The 21,549-nt window shown below is 43.9% G+C and overlaps 1 protein-coding gene across 4 annotated transcripts; it reads left to right on the top strand.

The window, feature by feature from the left end:
• Positions 1-661: 661 nt before the first annotated feature.
• map3k7 (mitogen-activated protein kinase kinase kinase 7) lies at positions 662-20,574 on the top strand. 4 transcript variants are annotated; one of them, XM_035528910.2, is made up of 18 exons: positions 662-989; positions 1,295-1,399; positions 1,711-1,821; positions 2,059-2,124; positions 2,667-2,712; positions 3,375-3,513; positions 6,205-6,329; positions 7,788-7,916; positions 8,104-8,234; positions 8,511-8,592; positions 8,780-8,904; positions 9,037-9,181; positions 10,266-10,346; positions 13,473-13,540; positions 14,724-14,823; positions 15,625-15,686; positions 16,785-16,900; positions 18,241-20,574. In XM_035528910.2, exons 2-18 carry the CDS (start codon positions 1,313-1,315, stop codon positions 18,419-18,421), a joined length of 1,794 nt encoding a protein of 597 aa, XP_035384803.1. In that variant the 5' UTR covers positions 662-989; positions 1,295-1,312; the 3' UTR covers positions 18,422-20,574. The 4 variants fall into 4 exon arrangements, with proteins under 4 accessions (XP_035384803.1, XP_081551657.1, XP_035384804.1 ...); XM_081695531.1 differs by having other exon boundaries at positions 662-1,399; positions 6,205-6,333; positions 7,792-7,916; XM_035528911.2 differs by lacking the exon at positions 10,266-10,346 and having other exon boundaries at positions 663-1,399.
• Positions 20,575-21,549: the final 975 nt, after the last annotated feature.

The raw sequence follows: 21,549 nt of genomic DNA, 5'->3' as shown, positions 1-21,549 counted from the left end.
ATTGACATTAATAATGTCAGCTCTCTCGGGGCCAAATTAATGAGCTCTAAATTTTAGAAAGTTGCCTAAAATCATAACAATGGTTAATAATATTCATCATTCATCAAAATCATCATCATCATCATCTTCATCATTATCATTATCATTGTTGTTGTCAATGTTACATGTCAAATATAGGCTACTGAACTGTTTTGATCGCTGGGTCTGGAGGAGGAATCTCAACCCACCTCAGCCGTCCAAAAACTGTATCTTTTTGCAACACTTATAGGCTAGTGTACAAGGTAAATGCTTTTGTAAAGTAATAATTAAACTGCCAAAATATAGATCTGAGGTTGCTGTGACATGCCACATGAATCTGAAGGTGCAATCCATCATAAAATGTAAGATCACCGCTATAGTAAAGTTTAAATTGAATCTAGGATATGATTCTTGAAATAAACCGTTTTCTCTGCACCGTAGAATATGATTCAAGTGGTTACAACGACCGGATATCTTTGTATTTGTTCCCCTCATTATATTTTGAAGAAATATCTGAAAAATGTTGGAGCAACTTCAGTCTGTCCGTACCATGTACAATCTGGAGGGGCAGGATTCAGGGGAGCACACACTTCCTGGAGCTACAGGGGTGACTACGCCGGACGAAAAAAAAAAAAAAAAAAAAAAAAAAAAAAAAAAAAAAAAAAAAAAAATACAACAAGAGTAGTCCATGGAGGAGACAACTTAACAGTTACTGCTAGATATGTAATGGCTTGAAAATGATGGCATTGTGAAACGGACACTTAACGTTGTTTACATCGCCCTGAAATGTCAATGTATTGCATACCCAGTGTCGGGAGCCTCTACGCCGAAGTGGAATGAGCCGTCTGCGCACAAGTTGTTTCTTCACCCCGGCCTAGCTAGCTAGTCAGCTACGGAACGCAGTAGTATTTTTTTGTTGTTGTCATTTTAGCTTGCCGGAGTATGGTTTAATGTTACCTGAACGAGTCTTCGTAAGTTACCTTCCAAATAAATGTGGACAGCTCATGTTTTCTGTCGCCTGTTTGGGTTTTTGGAGCTCTTTTCCCCGCTAGCTGTCAGGCGAAGTTCAGAGAGACAGGCTAGCGCGTTAGCCGGATACTGCTAGCCAAGTTTTCAAAGTGTTATAATTTCTGCAAATCACTGTAATGCAGGGCGAGACGAGAAAGTCCCGCGCTTACTCTTTATATAGCAGTCATCATTCGTTTTAATCGCTGAATGTGTGTAGTCCCTGAACCTGCTAATATTTGTTCGCATTGTTTTTAATGATTAATGTTAGCTGGCTAGCTAGCTAGCGATGTCCGTGTCCTCCGCCGACATGCTTGAGACACCACCTGGATATCCTTTTGAAGAGATAGATTATGCCGATATTGAGGTTGAGGAGGTAAGGAACCTGCTATGTGACAGTTCCTTATTAAGTGTGCAAATGCAATAAACGGGTCATTTTTCAAAGTTGTTCAGCTATCAGGCTAACCTAGGTTAGCTAACATACCTAAAATTAATTCAGTTTCGGTCTCTATAGACTAGTATTTTAATTACAACCCTGGGTGTTTTTGTAAAGGGTTAATTTATAAAGACCATGTTGCGAATATATTTTACTTATTGCACAGTAATATGAATGTTACATGTCGATGTGCAGTGATATTCAAATTAATTGGCAATATCCTAGCTCATTGATGCGAATCTCATTTTCAGGTGGTGGGTAGAGGAGCTTTCGGTGTTGTCTGCAAGGCCAAATGGAAGGGCAAAGATGTGGCCATCAAGACGATAGAAAGCGAATCTGAAAGAACCGCCTTTGTAGTAGAGGTATAAGATGCAGCCTCCTGATTTTATGCTCAGCTGATGTTATCTTATTTCCTCATATAAAAATGGGTGTTTGTGTCTCTCTCTTGTTGGCTTTCGCCTTATGGAAGCGTTGCTTGATTGGTGGATAGGACAGAGTTGATTTCTGTTGAATAAGGTGGATGTGTACCACGTGAATAACAGATGTGCAGTAGACATGTATCCAGGATTGTCTTGACAGCTCTCCTTTTCACTCTGCAGCTTCGTCAGCTGTCTCGTGTAAATCATCCCAACATTGTCAAATTGTATGGCTCCTGCAACAATCCCGTAAGTCTCCAGACAATTCTGTAGCATGTCACTTGCATTTCACCATAATACTGAAGTAACATTTGTACATGAGATGCATGTGCACAATTAGTCCATTTTTTACAAACCCATGTGTTTTGGTTTGTGTCAGTTCTCATAATTTTCCTTTCTTTTTTTCCCCCTTTATTTTCCACTTTCATATTGTTACTATAGTCTGTGACTTTGTTCTGAGCATACCAGTTTGTTTAAATGTTTTTTAAAGAAGTATTAGTTCCTTAATATACAGATTTGAGGTGCTTTCTGATAACAGAAAAGGCATTTAACCATTTGTCATTTAAACTCTTAAATGGCATTTAAACGCTTACATCATTTTAGCCATCTTGGAGTGGCTTTTGTGCCTCTCTTTGCTTTGTTTTGCTCATTAGGGGTCTAGACCAGAATTGTCTGTAATGCTGCATGGCAATAATGTTTGTTGCTATAATCGCAGTATGAATTGAATCTGGATATAATTATTATATAATATAATGTAATATAAAATATAATGGTTCTCTCTCTTTCTGTAGGTTTGTCTTGTAATGGAATATGCAGAAGGAGGTTCTTTATATAATGGTAAGAGTTATTATCTGAGAGTTTGTCTTAGAACTCTGAAATCCACTTGTGTTTAAATTAACAATGTACTCTGATAAGAGATAAGCTGCTAAAAGAAAGGCTTGAAGAGACGTGGGCTGTGCTGTTGGTGTAGCATTTCTCTAGTTCCCTTACAAGTCCGATCAGCAAAAAAACAAACAAACAAACAAACAAAAAAAAACTCCATCACACTCAGCCCTGTTTTCCCAAGACACATTAGAGCCCAAAAGCCAGTTTAAGATTGTTGGCGTGGGCATCACAGGCTCTGACTGGCACAACGATTTACACCATTGTTTGGTATGTGGACCTTTAATTTTGGAAAATGCTTAGAAAGCAGTTTAGCTCTAATGAAGATTGCCCACATATGCTGCACCATATATTAGTATCCCACAAAGGTGCCTAGTATGTTTATTACGGCACACAGTGTTAACCAGTAAAAGAGTACAAGATACCAGTGCATTCACTTAACCACTTTCTGCTTGCTTTGTATGCATGCAACATATTGTGTTTAAAAACACTCATTGCTGAAATAATCTTCTAGCTATTAAGTAGCAGTTGAGGATTTTAGATGCCTGGATGAACTGAGGCGCGTGTGGGGGTGTCATGTTGTGATCGTGTTGGTGACGGACGGCTCTGTTCCACAGTGCTCCACGGCGCAGAGCCTCTGCCCCACTACAGCGCGTCACACGCCATGAGCTGGTGCCTGCAGTGCGCTCAAGGTGTCTCCTATCTGCACGGCATGAAACCAAAGGCTCTCATTCACAGGGACCTCAAGCCACCCAAGTACGCACTTCTCTGCGTCCATGTCACTCACGCACACAGTCACACAGACAAACACATACACGCATGCACTTCCTGCCAGTTTTAAGGCTCTGTTAAGACTCCCCCTCCCCCAAAGCATGCCTTTCAGTGCCCTTCTCTCATGCGCACGCTCATACCCTCTATTGCTTAGAGACATTGTGCCCTTCAAGTGTGCACTTGTACCCCAGAGTCTGTCTGTTACACCCCCTTCATTTTTCTCCCTCTCGCCCCAGCCCCGCCCCCATACCGGCTAATTCACTCACCTTCACCAGATTAGCCAAGAATGCTTATGACCCAGTGCCTAATATTAATCAATCGTATGTACACATGCGCGTCGGTACAGTTTACACTCTGTTATCTGTCTTTCAAGCACACAGAGTACACTTCTCTCGGAATATGAAAATGCATACTCATGCGCCGTTGATCCTGTGGTGCTGATTAAACCAGTACAGGTTTGGAATGAGTGGAAGGAACAGTGATGGCAGTGCACAAAACTTTCAAATGAATCAGTAACGGCTAAGACACAGGGCCTCACATTAACAAGAAGTAGGGTTACATTTATCCTAAAATGCATATAAGAGGGGAAACAATGCAAGCTATGCATATATGTGAATCTTTGTCTGTTTCAGTAGCAATTTTGTATCAATGGCCAGGTATAGCACCTGTTTATATATCAAGATATCTTAATTGTACAAGAGGTGGTAAATTAACTAATTTCATATGAAAACTCAGTCAGTGTTATTCTTTGTGCTGATTGGCTAGACGAGGCATAACTGCATGTTGTCTTGCTGGTTGGTGGCTGGTTATTTATGGGGATGTGATCAGAAAGGCTCCTGGCAGCAGGGCAGTCAGCCGGCTGTTGCTTCCAAATTCAAACGTACTCGTTTTGATGCAAAATCCTGCTTCTTTGAACTGGATTGAGTGGATGAGCAGATTCAGGATTAGACTCTTTTGAAACTAATTCATAATTATTAATAATTCATAATAATTTAGCATGTTTTCCATGCTCTGAATTAGAACTGCTTGGAAAAGTGGGTTGTGTGTATTGTATGCATAATTGTATACACTGCCTGGCCAAAAAAAGGTCACCACCTGGATTTAACTAAGCAAATAGGTAAGAGCCTACCATTGGGTAATTACTACATGGGTGATTGTTTCAGCTGGCAATGTTATTTAACCCGAACTGATGCAGTGAGTAGCTTCTCATTTGTTAAACAACCATGTCGAAAGACACACTCTGTGGTTGTGGAAAAGTTGATATTAATCTGTTTCAGAAGGGTCAAATTATTGGCACGCATCAAGCAGAGAAAACATCTAAGGAGATTGCTGAAACTACTAAAATTAGGTTAAGAACTGTCCCAACACATTATTAAAAAGTGGAAGGACATTGGGGAAACATCATCTTCGAGGAAGGAATGTGGTCGGAAAAAAACTTGAATGATCGTGATTGGCGATCACTTAAACATATGGTGAAATCAAATCGTAGAAAAACGAGTAGAACTCAGGGATATGTTTAATAGTGAAAGTAAGAGCATTTCTACACGCACAATGCGAAGGGAACTCAAGGGATTGGGACTAAACAGCTGTGTAACCTTAAGAAAACCACTCGTCAGTGAAGCTAACCGGCAAAAATGGCTTCAATTTGCTAGGGAGCATAAAGATTAGACTCTGGAGCAATGGAAGAAGGTCATGTGGTCTGATGAGTCCAGATTGACCCTGTTCCAGAGTGATGGGCACTTCAGGGTAAGAAGAGAGGTGGATAAAGTGATGCACCCATCATGCCTAGTACCTACCGTACAAGCCTGTGGGGGCAGTGCGATGATCTGGCGTCGCTGCAGTTCGTCAGGTCTGGGTTCAGCAACGTTATGTGCCCAAAGAATGAGGTCAGCTGACTACCTGAATATATTGAACAACCAGGTTATTCCATCAATGGATTTTTTTTTTACCTAATGGCACGGACATATTCCAAGATAGCAATGCCAGGATTCATCAGGCTCAAATTGTGAAAGAGTGGTTCAGGGAGCATGAGATATCATGTTCACACATGGATTGGCCACCACAGAGTCCAGAGACCTGGACCCCAGTGAGAATCTTTGGGATGTGCTGGAGACTTTGCGCAGTGGTCCAAATCTCCCATCATCAATACAAGATCTTGGGGAAAGATTAATGCAACTCTGGACAAAAATAAATGTTGTGAGCTTGCAGAAGCTTGTGGAAATGATGCCTTTTTTTTTTTTTTGGTCAGGCAGTGTATATCATTAACAATTTTTTGGTTCTGTGGATGTTTTGAGTGTTCACATGATTCCAACAAATTCCAATTATTTTGTTCAAAATAACCAATCTTAGAGTTCACCAGTGTGTATATAACATGATATGATATTTTGTCTTTGTCATGCTACCCGAATCTGAGGTTAGGTTCAGGTTTTCTATGTACAAGTGTTTAGAGCATGTAGGTTTTCACCCAGGTCCTCGCGAAAGTAATAAATAACATAAAATAAATTCAGTAATAAGCCTAGCGTGTCGCCACCTGTTGTCATTGTGACACTGGAATTCTGATTGGCGACTTCTGACCTTCCGTTGTTTTGGGCAGTGTTATCATATTTGGTTGTCGGTCAGTTACCTGCTAAGCGACAGTGACCTTGCTGATGTAGCCTGTGCCCCTACACCCAACAGTCTGCTGCTGGTCGCTGGAGGCACGGTCCTTAAGATATGCGACTTTGGAACGGCCTGCGACATCCAGACACACATGACGAACAACAAGGGCAGTGCAGCGTGGATGGCTCCGGAGGTGTTCGAAGGCGAGTATGAGGACCTGTTGGGTTCTGTACACTATTTTTCAATCAAATGTGTTAAATCTGAAGAAGATTCCAGGGACTACACTGAAAGTTCACAAGGTTTCCAGTGAAACGGGATGATTTAGACAGGTCCTCCTTCATCAGCTGTGCAAACAAAGTGATTCTCTATAGTACACTGCAGATTCTCCTTGATCTTTTTTATAATATATAAATATATAGAGAGACTTAGATAGATAGATATCTGTAATAAAATTCAAGTGTTTTGAGAGAAATAAACAAAGACACATCTGTCCTTGCTTATTTCTCTTTCAAAATACTTAAATTTTACTACAGAAATCTATAAAGAACATTCACCTGAAACTGTATGTAATGTACAGGTGCTGCTCTCAAAGCTGGACCAGAGCATCATGTGTTGCTAGTGTCGGCAACAAGCTGACGTACATACTTTCCATGCTGGCAGTGAAACAGCTGTTGGGTCAGAGGATGGGACAGTGTGTTAGGAGGGACTCCTTTCCTCCTGGTTTACCACAGTCCTGTACTACTGGAGCCCGCCCTGTCAGACAAGCAGAAGCTCCATGGCTCATTGGCCTTGCCCGTAGGTGTATTAATGGAGGAGCTTACTAAGAAAAATGGAGACTGCCTCCTGGTTTTCCCCTGTCTAGTAGGCTCCCGACTGGCAGAACAGAAAAGTGTTTGCTGAGAGTGTTTGTTACAGAGAATTCGCTGGTCTCAACCCCATTGGTGCCACAGCTTCAGAAGGATGGAATTACTTGGTCCCCTGTCAATCACAGTGACACTAGCCAACCTGTGTGTCTCTGAGTGCTTCCGCTTGCTGACCAGGGCAGCTAGCACTTTCCTCAGAGTGCATTCAGCTGTCTGATGCAGCGTGGGCCGCAGTTTGACGAGATGGGGTGCGTGGCTTCACATCTCTCGGAGGAAGCACATGCTTGGTAGTCATGTGAGCTAGCTGATGGTTGGAAATCGGCAAATAAAAAACTGGAAAATTGGGACAAAATGGGGCAATATATTACTAAGTGGGGGGGGGGGGGGTGGCGCTGGGAGCTGTAGGGAGCTGGGCTGTGCGTCATGAAAGACACTGGCAGAGAAGACATCTCCAGCAGACTGGGCTTATTGCTCTCAGTCTCTTAGTTTTGTTCTGGGGTTCTGTTTTGGGTCTGCGTTTCTCAGTGTCTCTCTGTTGACTCTCTGTTGGTTTCTTTGTTTCTTTGGTTTCTTTGTTGGTTTCTGTTAGTTTTCTTCACATTCTTTGATGCTTTTGTCTGTAGTTTTTTTGTTTGTTTCTTTCAGGGGTTTTTTTGTCTTCTCCAGTCTCTTCCTCACCTCTTTTTTAAGTGTGCTGCTTTGGTTCTCACTTTTTTTTATTCACAGTGCAATTGCGTGTGTGTGTGTGTGTGTGTGTGTGTGTGTGTGTGTGTGCGTGCGCGCACTTGTGATTTATAGGCAGTAACTACAGTGAGAAGTGTGATGTGTTCAGCTGGGGTATTATTCTGTGGGAGGTGATTACACGCAGGAAGCCCTTTGATGAGATTGGAGGGCCAGCCTTTCGGATCATGTGGGCGGTGCACCGTGGTGAGTAATACGCCCATGGTAGCAGCACCCCCCCCCCCCCACCTTTAGAAATAAGTTGAAGAGATGAAGATGATGCTTTTGTTTTTCACTTGCTCAACAGTTAACCCTAGCTTTCAGCAGTTGATCATGGTCAGTAGTGATTCATTTGTGTGTGTGTGTATGTGTGTATGCGTACGTGTGTACACAGGAACCCGTCCACCCCTCATTAAGAATCTGCCCAAGCCCATAGAGAGCCTTATGACACGCTGCTGGTCTAAAGACCCCTCACAGCGGCCCTCCATGGAAGAGATCGTCAAGATTATGAGCCACCTAATGGCGGTAATGGCAAACGCACACACGCACAAACACCTCGCACCAGCGACTCTTCAGAAATGTTTATCTCACTCCCGCTCTATTTGTCTTAGCTGTTTCTATGCCTCTGTTTCTCATTCTGTCTCTTCCTACTCCTTTATCTGTTTTTCAGTCTCTCCCCCTCTCTCATGCACTCTGTGTGTGTGTGTGTGTGTGTGTGTGTGTGTGTGTGTGTGTGTGTGTGTGTGTGTGTGTGTGTGTGTGTGTGTGTGTGTGTGTGTGTGTGTGTGTGTGTGTGTGTAGTATTTTCCTGGGTGGGAGGAGCCCCTGCAGTACCCGTATCAATATTCCGATGAGGGCCAGAGTAACTCTGCCACCAGTACAGGTACACATACGCTCACGTAAGGAAAATGAAATCAGTGAATAAGTGAAATAAATAAATCAGTAAAAAATGTCTTCGTTCTGGCACACAGTGCCTGTCAGGCATGCATGCATGTGAGGGTTCAGAAGATGACTGTGTTGTTGTCTGAAGCTGTCTGTTGTTGTCGTGTTTTGATGCTGTGTGGTGGAAGGCTCCTTTGTGGACTACACCAGCACGAGCAGCAAGAACGAGGGGGGCTTGGAGCACGGCACCTCTGCCAGCACCAATGACACCATCAAGAACATGGACGCGAAGTTTCCACAATTCAAACCAAAGGTAGGCCTTCAGCTAGCATTGACTGGGCCATGCTAAGGAAGGATCATCCAATGTCTAAATGCATATGCAAGTAACACCTTTACAAAGTGTGTGTGTTCGTTCGTTCAGTCGTTCGTTCATTGATTCATTCAGGCTGACCCGTTGAGGCCCGGGCTCCCTCTGTCCAGAGAGGGCAGTGTCGAGAGTTTGTCGGGCAGAACACACTGCCTGGCCCCCAGCAGCAAACGAGTGAGCACAGACCTCTCCGAACTCGAGCACAAGACGCCTTTCTCTGCAGGTAACACGTGTGTGTGTGTGTGTGTGTGTGTGTGTGTGTGTGTGTGTGTGTGTGTGTGTGTGTGTGTGTGTGTGTGTGTGTGTGTCTGTGTCTATATATATATATATATATGTGTCTGTGTGTGTGTCTGTGTGTGTGTCTGTGTGTGTGTCTGTGTGTGTGTCTGTGTGTGTCTGTGTGTGTGTGTGTGTGTGTGTGTGTGTGTGTGTGTGTGTGTCTCACACACACACACACACACACACACACACACACAGGTGAGATGAGGCCTGATACTTGAAACAGCACAGTGCCCCTTGGTTTACAGCAACATAAGGCCTCTGCTTTTCAGAAAAGAGCATTATACTTCATCTAATTTATTAGCATTCAGAAAAAATGGCTAGTAGTTTTATCCTACTTCTGATTCAGTTAATAGATCTAATAGAGTTTTAAATGTTAATTTTAATTTTCATCAGTTTTCATAAATGTACTTTAGCTTAGTCATCAATTTTGTTTGTCTTTGCTCATTAAATAAAAATAATGACTAAATAAACATGGTCTATACCTTGATTAGATCTCTATTTAATAGTTTGTTGCTACTATTGCTAGCCTGATCTATGATTCATCAACACCCACTAAATTGCACCTCAGAAAGCAGAGAAACTCAGTAGTGCCTTTGAATAGAGAACCTTCTGAAAAGCACAGTGGTGTTCAGACCACCATAATCATCAGAGTTTTTCCATGCTCTTCAGCTATAGGCTGGAGGCCGATGCACAAGCTCCACGCTGACTCTGCATGCTCCACCCCTGTCATGCCCAGCCCCTCCCCCAGTCCCTTCACACAAACCCCCGTGCCCATCCCATAAGCCAGCTGCCATGCTCTCTCTGCAGTTTGAAAAGACAGCAATCAAGCCCATCGGCAGTTCTCTCACTCGCGCCCTTCCGCTCTGTGTCAAAGCATCCTCGTCTCGCTATGATGTGCTTTGTGTCCTGCGTGTGTGCGTTGCCTGCGCAGGTGCTGCAGCGTCTGTATATGTCAGGTGTCGCTTGCATGTCTGTGTACGCTGCTCCACGCACGCGTGTGTGTGTATGTGTGTGTGTTTTTGCAGCGCCGCCGCAGTTTAAGCGAGGTCACCGCAAAACGGCATCACATGGCACCATTCTGGACGTTCCCAAGATCTTCGTCACAGGTACCGGAGTGGGGCGGGGCGGACTGGGGTGGGCCTCTGACCCAGCCCCTGCTGCCCGGGGCTGCCCGCTCCCACAGTCGGAGCAGGGTGGACATGGAGCTGCAGCATGCACCCCCCCACTCCCTGATGTGGCTGCCACCCTGCTGTAGAAACTTGCATGCGCACCATTCAGAGCTGGCGTGGCTCACATCACAAGCAAAGCTTGAAGTCCGGCCTTAGCTCTCGTCTTGGCAGTTCGTTGCGACTGCCCCAAGAGTGATTGCTTTGTGCTTACGAACAGATTAGTAACAAAATTATTTATTTATGACATTAACACTCCAATTAGGATGTTATGCAAGCATTTAGGGAGTTGCACCTCTCTCACATCTAGTGTTATGCATAAATTAGGAGGTTTTTGTATATTAATGGCTGTTTAATGGAGCCAGCTGCTCTGAATGTGGCAGTGCAGAATTTGACAGTTGATTTAACTCCTGGAGTAACACCAAATGGATCTCCTTCTTCTCTCTGTCTGTCTCCAGTGTGCTGTAGTGGTGAAAGATTTTCTCCTGGCATTTCCCCCTCCAGCCACTAGTGGTCAGCCTATAGCAACGTGTTCATTATACACATTTGAAATTGGTGCCTTTCAGATCTGACAATTTTGCCATCTTTTCTGCAGTTTGGAAAAATTATATCAGATCTTCTCCGTAGGGTCTGGGACTAATGGTGCTCTGACTCATAATTTTAAGACACTGAAATCACCTACACCTAATCATCAAGGCTGTGCAAAATCTGTTTTACTCATGATGTATACTTTCTAGCCACTATTGGAGACACCGGCGCAGTACCCAGCTCTACTGGACACACATTAAGCTTTGTAGCGGTACAGACTTACAGGCTGCAGTCCTTCTAATGCTCTCCCGATTTTTACCAGCAACCCTCCAATTTTGGTGTTGTGCTCCTGGGAGTCTGTCGGGCACAATAGTGGTGTGGGAATTTTTGTACGCATCAGTGTCACGGCCTAGCGGTCGTGTGCTGTGTGATGCGGTGGACCAAGTGGGAGGCTCTCTGTGAGGTTTGCCCTTTAGGTCCTCACAGTGAGACATCAGGCTCCTTGTCTAATTGCCACATCCTTTCCCCGTGTCCCCATGGACACGGCCTAATGGGAACAGTGGTAGCTCAGCGGTTAAGGTACTTGACTAGTAATCATAAAGTTGCCAGCTCAAGCCCCACCACCACCAGGTTGCTGCTGTTTGGCCCCTGAGCAAGACCCGTAACCCTCAATTGCTCAATTTGTACTCTGTCATAATTATAAGTCGCTTTGGATAAAATGCCATAATTGAAAATGTAGTGGTCCACAACCTCAGAAATAACTGTTCAGGGGTCAGAAACAGAACACTGATGTATGGCTAGAAGATGGCTAACATACATTGAGCATGTTGGCCTGCAGTCTGGAATTCTTTATGACAGGCTTTTCTAATTAAGTAGGGAGTGAGTCTATGGGTCTTTTGTTATATGTGATTCTTGGCCAATATTCTCAAACTCCTAACTTTGTGGAATCTGACTACAAATCAGCACTCCTGTCTTTGGTGGTGGTGTTGGTTTGGTGATTGTGTGTGTGTGTGGGGGGAGTCATTTCCTGACTAAATGCCTCAGCATGGTATAATGGAGCAGTGGGGGTTTTTTTTGAGGGGTGGGGGGGGGGGGGTGGTATCTTAAATCGGGGCCACAAGAGGGCGCCATTTAGTGCTGGTCCGTAACACAATTCGTCTGGAGGAGATCTCCACAACTTGTGGCCTGTGTAATCCCGTGTTGAGGTCCTCATAGTAAGTCCTAGCCTGGCTGTGCAGATCAGTGTTTCTGGGGTCCTTCACGAGCACAGTGAGGTGTGTGACAGTAGGGTAGACTGCAGCACAGCGAAGGGAGACTGGAGATCTTCATCTAGAGAATCCTGCCGGGAGGGGCTGTGATGCTGCTTGATGCAGTGCTGTGAACATCTGGTCGTCCCGCCCTTTTCGGCTGCCGGCATCGGCTCTGCCCAGTGGCCTGTCTCGCACCCTCTCGTTCCCAGGCAGAAAGGACAATTCCAAATGCCCGATGTCCTGTTCTGTAACCCCTTTATGCGCACTTTCACTCTCACACATGTACGCACACAATTCATTAACCCTGCAGACGTCTTTCTTATTAACTTCATTCACGTGGAAGGGTCATTGCTATTGTTATCTCAATGAAAGACATGGGGACATTGAAGGATGACGGAAAGAAAGCAGGGACAAAAAGCCACCCTTACTGAGGTGCACTGACACATGCAGGTCGCTTCATGTTCCCAGTACTTTCACCCATCCGTGCATGTGCTCACCCCTACAGTTTGAATAGCCTTTATGTTCACACGGCATCCTTCACATCTCGCTGTTTGTGTATAGCATAGATAGGCTTTAATGGATCATCCTTTTAATGTGTAATTGGTGAATTATAATGTAACAGGGAAGAGCATTTCTTCCCTTTTTTTTTTCAGCCCTGAATTATTTCCTGTGCCCAATACAAAGGAACCTAGATGTACAGTAGATTAGGGCAGCTAATGAGATATTTGCCTGTAGCGTTACTGTTTTGCATATTGGCTGAAAATTTTGATTCCTCGCTGGAGTGAGTCCCTCTATAGAGTGTTTGTGTGTGTGTGTCATCATACCTCATTTGTAATCGACTTAGTCAAATTATTTGTGGGTATACACTGACAGAACGGCATCTGACAGACTCCTCTTGAAGGAACACGCACACCCACACAAACACCCTCCCTATCTGCTGACAACTGCGATTGATTGCAGACCAAAGCAACAGAAGCCGTTTAGCCAGTGTAATCAGAGTCGCCAGCGTGATGGTGTGGCTATGGTATGTGCTCCTGTTGTGGTCTTTTGCTTTTTGTGCTCTTTCGTGTGTGTGTGTGTCTAGTGTCTCTTGAGAGGACCCCTGGTCACATTTGGACTATGTGTGGACCCATGCTGTAGGCTGTAATTCTGTGCAGCTGTTCCTATGTCACACATACCTGCTGCTCCACCCCCCACCCCCCTTCCTACTATGAATGAGAACACAAACAAGCTTCCGAGCGTCCATCCCTAACACTCTACTGATCTCGCTCTCTCTCTTTCTCTGTAGCCACCTGTGAGCCCCACAGATATAAGTCTTTCCAGGATCTTTCTGCTGTTGGGACAGAGTCAGGACAGGTAATCTCCCGCCTCCCACAGACGATACCACTACCACTGACACTTTTTTTTTTTTTTTTTTTTTTTTTTTTTTTACTTGGCCATGTGGATCCATTTACCTGTTGAAGAAAAATTGCTTTAAAAAAATGCTACTCCCAAGTTGAATTCAGCCTGAGCTAACAAGCTTGTAGAAGATGAACTGGTTATGGTTGTGAATTCATGCCTTATGAGTTGTTATGGAAATGATCAAATGTAAAGAAGGTGAGATTTTTGTTGTTGCTTTTGTGTTGGATACTTTAGCTGTTTATTCTGTTTATTCATTAATTGAGCCTTTGCCACAGAAAACCATATTAGCCAGTTTCCCTTTTTGTGTAATTAATTAATTTAGTTTTTGATTATGTACAACCTTTAAAATTACATTTTAAAATTAAAAAGTTAAATATGTTCTATTTAGATTTGCCTAACTTCACTCACATGGTCATTTAAAAATACAACGTGCAATAATGCTTTATATTATTGTTTTTATTTTGCATAATGCAGAAGAGTAGTGTATGGATATGTGTGGTTTTTCGTGGCAAGAGCTATAATGGTTTTAAATAATGTAATGGTGTTGCAAGCTGTGTCCAGTGTATAGCTGTAATATTAATGATGATTTGTGATTCTTAATCAAGCATTCAATTTTCTCGTTCCTGTTTTGTCTCGAACTCTGCCACCTGGCCAGTTAAGCACTCTGTCTCATACTCTTGCTCTTGGTCTCCACTCAGACTCTGAACACCTCAAATACCATTTAGTGTCCTTGTGTGGCCTGCAGCAAATTTACCTGATGCTGGGTGACAGGTGTGCAGTAGATGATTTGAGACTTGTTTTGTTCCCCCAGACAAATGAACCCTATTTCTAAGTTGACTGTCTTCTGTGAGAGGGGCAACTAAAACAGTCTCATGCTGCCTCTCCCTTGGGGGACTAGGGTTCAAACTCCACCTGGGCCAGTGCTCTATGCTATAATATTTAGAGTCCTTGTGCAAGACTACATTCACATGTAATATGCTTGAAAGTGTAAGTTGCTCTGAATAAGAACATCTGCCAAATGCATAAAATGCAAACATTTATTTTCTGCTATGCAGTTAAGAATAGTGTCATTTTAAATTATTTTCCTGCTAAAAGATCCGTTATTGGCTGTTTCCTGTGATTGCGTGGCCAATTGCAGGAGAGCCGTAACAGCAGCAGGTCATCCAGTCCCAGTGTCAGGATGATCACGTCTGATAAAACAAACAAAATCTACGGCCTCTCTCCCGATGACCCCTCAGGTATGAGCACATGCGCAGACACACATCTGACAGCACTAGCAGTATGAGTTCCCTGAGCATCCCATGTTCGCAGGTTACATCTCAGACTCCAGAATGGCAAGAGTAATATATTATGAATATGCCTGCTGGCTTTGGCAATCATTAATATCTCTTCCTCAGCGCCTTGAGGAGTGATTTTGACAAGCTTAGATGTTCATTTCCTCCTCAGTGTCAGTTGTGGCCTTGCTTTGTCAGGTGTATATGTGGGCAAGAGGGTGGGGATGTGAAAAATATGTGAGAGAATTAGTGTCATAAATGATATTTCAGTATAGCAGGTCCAGCAGTGCTGCAGACATTACGTAAGCCCATCAGCTGCTAGCAGACACACACACACACACTCACTAAGTATGATGAGATTGGGTTATTTACAGACTGGCTGTGGATATTCTTGCCCGTTCTGTACAACTTGCTCACAGTGCACAAAAAACAATTGATGAAGCGTTTGCTGATGCAACTCTCTTTCCAGAATGAATATGGAAACACTCCTTTCTTTTAAAAGCACACAGAACTGACAGAAGGGAAATGTAAATAACCCAGTAAGAATGCAGACTTCCCCACGGTGCGCACACCCGCGCATGGCTCTGTTTCGCATCAGTCCTTAACTTCACTGAGGCAACAAGTCGTAGAAATCAGCATTGTGTTTCTCACCTCGTTTGTCCAGAGATGTATATCTGACCCTCTCTCTATCTCTCTCACACACACACACACACACTCTCTCTCTCTGTCTGTCTGTCTCTCCCCCTCTGTCTCCTTTTCCCGTAGACACTAATGGCTCTGATAACTCCATCCCCATGGCCTATCTGACACTGGACCACCAGTTACAGGTCAGAGATCACCTACCAACCACAGCTGTATCACTAGGAACTATTATGAAGTGTTTTGTTTTATGATTGATCAGAAACTAATACAAATTATAATTAGTTGGTGCTAGACTCACGAAAGTTAAATCTTAAAAATATTTCCTTCATTTTTAAGATTGATAAACAGTATTTTATTCCAGTGATATCACATTCATTGTGGTAGTAATCATTTCTTACTGACTGACGCTTGTCAGTTCATTCAGCTAGTCTGGCCATCTATAATTACCATCTCAGTAAAATGTACAGAAAGAAAAATTTTACCTTTGTGGAGGGACTTCTAATGACACATTTTCTAGTTTCTGTGCAGTAGTGTCAGAGGTGTTTAGTGAAAAAACATTTGAGACCAAATTGTTTCTTCCTTCCCAGCACCAAAAATAAGTGTAGTTCCTTCTGTCCTTTCCTGTACACCGAGCAACACAGCCTGTGTTAAACACGCAAAGCACACATGTAAACAGACTAACCTCCATTGCTCTGCATTCATGCATGTAGATGGCGCCCAGATTAGCCCGGTCCAGCTCACGGGATAGTCAGTAAGTCCAACCCGGAGCTGACTTAGTAGCGCTCAAGTAAGAAGGGCGCAGGACTAGGAGGTTTCCCAAGAGTCCTGCAGTCTGTGCTTACGTGCATCAGGTGTATGAGGAGCTGAAATGCAACCAAAACCAAGCCTCTTGTCCCTTAGGCCTGGATCGAAAGCCCCTGCCTTAGATTGATCCAGTGCCACTTCACCATATTGAGCAGCCTTCCTCAGAACACCCTCTCCCTCTCACTGACAACAGCATGGATTTAAATTCAATCATGTCAGGATTATAGCTTTGATACTCACTCAGAACAAGATGCTATTTACATTTTGGAAAGTTCTTACATTTACATTTTGGAAAGCTATCCGCAGCCTGGACACCACTTTCGCTATTCCTGGTGCATATTTTTAAAAGAGCAGACAATCACAGATATAAATACAAGTGCAGCCTCATGTGATAACGAGCTTTAAGCTATGAATCTGATTAGTTGCTGTGTGTGTGTGTGTGTGTGTGTGTGTGTGTGTGTGTGTGTGTGTGTGTGCAGCCCCTGGCTCCGTGCCCAAACTCCAAGGAATCAATGGCCGTGTTCGAGCAGCACTGTAAGATGGCACAGGAGTATCTGAAGGTGCAGACGGAGATTGCCCTACTCATCCAAAGGAAGTGAGTCCCGCATGCCACCACACACGCGCACGCACGGTGCCTCAGGTATATCTTCCACAAGCACATGCACATAGTGACGGTTTTAGCTTGAATGCTGCACCGGAAAAGTGCATTTTCACGACGGTGTCTGAAATGGTTCATGTGGTTGGATTTCTGGTTCAAAACGTTGACTTGAGCAAAGCGCATCTCAGCTCATGTGTGAGCTTCCACACATGAAAACAAAGTCGTGTGTCGCATTTTACACACACACACCTCCCAAACACAGTGCACATGAACAAACACACACCCCAAACCGAGCGCACACACACACACACACACACCCAAACCCCCAAACCCAGTGCACACAGACCAACACACCCCCCAAACCCAGCGCATACACACACACACACGCGCGCCAAACCCAACACACACATACACCCACCCCATACCCAGCACGCACCCCCCAAACTTAGCACACATATATATGTATACACACACACACACACAACCTAAACCCAGTACGTACATACACACCCCAAACCTAGCACACACACACCCCAAATCAGCACCCACCCACACCCACAACTCAGTGCGCACTCACACACCAAACCCCCCACACACACACCCCAAACCCAGCAAACATGCATGCACACACCCCAAATCCAGCACACACACATGCCAAAAACCCAGCGTGCACACACACCCATACACCAAACCCAGCACACACACGCCCCAAATCTAGCACACACAACCCAACACACACACCCCAAACCCAGAACACACACACACAACAAACCCCCCGTGCGTACACACACATGCAAAACCCAGCACAAACACATGCATACACACACCCCAACCCAACACACACACACATACACACACCAAACCCAACACAAACACACATCAAACCCAGCTTGCGCGCACATGCACATACACACACACACACACACACACACACACACAACAAAAACAGAGCCTCCACATGTCCTGAAGCACAAGCTAGTAGATCAGCTGCCAGAGAGAGAACTGAACAGCTCATTCTGTATTTATAGAGAATGACCTGAAAAAGGAATCGTATGGTGGCGTGGGCGTGGGCTTGGGCATGGGTGTTTGGAAGGGCCTTCACCCACTCTGGTCAAAGTATCGTGTACCCATCACATGCACAAGGTTCTTTATGTGCAAGAGTTAACAGAAGGAACTGTTGTTTATGCAAAAAGTCCCGTGATATTTTCTTTGAGAGGCTTTTTGCTTCATGAATTATTCTGCAGTTATTCTTGTGACTTCAACATTATTATTCTTCTTTTTTCCACCCTTTCTTTCTGCCCACCCTTTTGTTCCATGTTCTTCACACACACACACAGGAAGGAGCTGATAGCTGAGCTTGATCAGGATGAAAAGGACCAGCAGAACACGTCTCGCCTGGTCCAGGAGCACAAGAAGCTTCTGGAAGAAAACAAGAGCCTCTCCACCTACTTCCAGCAGTGCAAGAAGCAGCTGGAACTGATCCGCGCACAGCAGCAAAAGAGGCCAGGCACATCATGATGGCCATGCCCTAAAACACACCCCAAATCACGCCCCAAAACAAGTCCTTCCTCCATCCCCAAAACCACCCCGAAACCACCTCACAGACTGACTCTCTTACACGCCACGTTTTCTGGCCTATGCTTTTGCTCCTCTGCACCCAGTTTCAGCATCCTCGTCCGAGCTCTGCCACCACCCGAACTCAGCACAAGTCCGTGTTCCTGTGCTGCACTGGTTTTCGAGACCTTCCACTTGACTGTGCACGAGCATGCCACCCCCCCCACCTGGGCCAGCACCTCTGATCCTCCAGGTGGCAAGCATGCCACCCTCCCCCACCCCCCCTCTGTGGGCAAGCCCAGTTTAGGAGAGCTGCCCATCTGTATACCATGTGAAGCCTTGTCCTTCCTAGTGAGCCTATGTTCAATGGTCTGAGTTTTTCTATAGAGTGGGTGTCGCAGGTGAAGTGGCACCCAACAGGCCATTGGGGTCTCCTTTTCACATGACTCCAGGTGTAGTGGCCTCCAGTCCTGTGTCTATATCCTCTTGGTTCCCTGGGAAGTCAGTTATATTTGTCCCTCCCAAATATAGCATCCCAGAATGCCCCTGCAGGATTGGTTTATGCGTTTCATGGGTAATTGATCCTTTAAGAATGTGAAAGCAACATGGTTTTAATTTACATGGATTCTAAACTAGTTTTATTGATTTAATCTTCATATTTTTCTCAATATTTGAAAACATAGTGGGGGGGGGGTTTTAAAGTATTTTCATTTTTAACCTTATGCAAAAAATAACTACATATCTTTAAAGGTATTGCCTTTATTCTTGCTGATGTGGAGGCCATTGTAATGTCTGTCGCTCAAAAGAGGGATGTATAGTGCATATGCCTTGCCTGTCTAACCTGCGTCTCTTAAGAAATGAAGACAAGGTTATTACTTCAAAAGAAGATGCAACGTTAGTCTGCCTTTAGTACATTCTCTCTTTCTTTTATAACCGCTTTCCACCCTCTGCGTTGGCTCTCCCCACATTAAAGGCCAGTCAGAGCAGGCTGAGCCAGCCAACAGAATGAGGAAAGTACAGGTTCCTTTCAGAGGGCGACATGCCTATGATTGTATTACTACGCAACCTGATCACAACGACGGTATCCCTCCGCCGTTTCTGTTTTGCTCAGTGCTCGATAATGTCATGGTGACTTCCTCGCAGGTGCAGGCGGGAGGGGGAGGCCCCAGTAATCGTGCAGGCTGCCCCCCCCCCTTCCCACCTCCTCCTCCAGCCGGCTACATTTCAGCTGTTCTTAGTTCACATATTGCCTTAGAGGTTTAATCGCTTGCATTTACTTGGCCTGTTTTGTTGCATTGAGCGGCGAGGCGTTCTTCCAGGGCGGCCTTGTTAAATGTAATTAACAGTATCTAATTGGTGGGTGTAGGTGTAGGTGTGTGTAGGTGTGTGTGGGTGTGGGGCGGGGGGGGTGAAAGAGAGTGTGAGTGGCTCTTTCTTTTTTTCTTAGATTTGTTTTTATTTCATTGCTTTTCTGAAAGGCTTTCATATGAAAAGAAAATGAATCAGGAAGCTACAGCATGCCAGAAAAGTAAAAACGTCCAGATGTCCATCTGGCCAAACACATCCCGTCAGTATGCTGGAGAAATCATTCAAGGCACAGTTGGTGTCCGTCCTTTCACTTGGTTGGCCCCTAGTTAGGTCCATGTCCCACCTCCCTGTTGCACACTGCCTTGGAGAGTGCTGAGGATGAGGCATGATTAAGAAGACGCAGGTCAGGGCCCGTGTTTGCCCCTGACCCACACGCACCCCTGACCCCCACTTTCAAAGACTCCCCTGTTTGCACAGGCATCCACTGCCCATCATCACAAGTTGCGTGTCACTCTGAGGTTCATGAACAGGAAACATTGAATTTGCTCCACAGTTTTCTGTTGTCACTTTCTTTCCCTCATTTATTATTATTAGTATAATTATTACTGGGTTTTTTTCTCTTTCTTTGACAATAATAATGGTACCATTGTGTATCAGTTTTGTTTAGTTTCTTCCTGGATTCACATTTGTATGAGTTTCTGTATTATGTGCTGTACATAAAACATCTGATTTCTTAAGCTATCAGGAGCGGGAATACGCCCATGGAGATCGTATCTTGAAATAAAATGGTCAGGTGGACATTGTGCGAATCTCCTCTCTGCTGTCTGTACATTCTGCATGGCTTGAGAGTGGAGCTGAGAGCTACAGGGGTGTCCCCTTGACTTGGGTTTAAACTAAATCAGCAATCTCAAAAGCAATTTTTGTTTGTAGCTATAAAATTATCTGTTTGCACTTGTTTTATTTATTTATTTTTTCCACATTTTGTGGAAATTAATTTACAAAATCTGGTTTACTATGAGGCAAAAAGGAAAAAATATTACTACATCATTTAGAAACAAACAAATTTAGAAGCAAACCAATTAAATCTAGTAATATAACATTGCTTGCTGTAACCGTTAGACATATCAATATATTATAATGTATTTTTTAGTAAGTGCATGAACACAATTATGGAAATTAATCTGAGATATAATCTTTATTTTAAAGGCTTTCATCTGATTTAAAAAGCAGAAACATGAAGTTGCATGCATCCAATTTTATGAAATTGGTTCTAAAAATAGTTTAATGCTTTCAACAAAATACTCAAACCATACATTAAATAAATGGCTTACTCATGGAGGTTTTTGTATTAGTATGGAGTGATTACCAGTATGGGTTCTAGAATATAAACATGTTTCAAGTGATTTTAATGAAAATCAAATTATATTTCTACTGCCATGTTGTGTGTCATATGCAGAGTAAGGGACTAAAGTTCTGATTTAAATATATTTAGGTCGGTGGTGTTCAAACTTTGGTACAATTATATGTTAAATTAGGGAGTTAGCAATGATACTTGAAAGCAATCGCCAAAGAACTCGTGACATTGTTTGCTTTAGCCGCACGAGGGCGATAGAGACTGCTTATGCGCCATTGACGGGATAAAAGCAGGGTCTCAAACAAAGAAATCTAGTATTGTCACCAACTCTGGTTTCAGGTAATATTCAAGGAAGTTATGACAACATCCGATAAAATTGCTTAATATTCGAGTGTTTTCCTGTTTATATCAGATATTAACATCTGTCCGA

This window comes from Electrophorus electricus, chromosome 2, assembly GCF_041902795.1.
Source record: "Electrophorus electricus isolate QZ-2024a chromosome 2, ASM4190279v1, whole genome shotgun sequence".
Classification (NCBI taxonomy): Eukaryota; Metazoa; Chordata; class Actinopteri; order Gymnotiformes; family Gymnotidae; genus Electrophorus; species Electrophorus electricus.
Note: the sequence above shows the minus strand (reverse complement) of the source record. Positions and strands in the feature narration are given on the sequence as shown.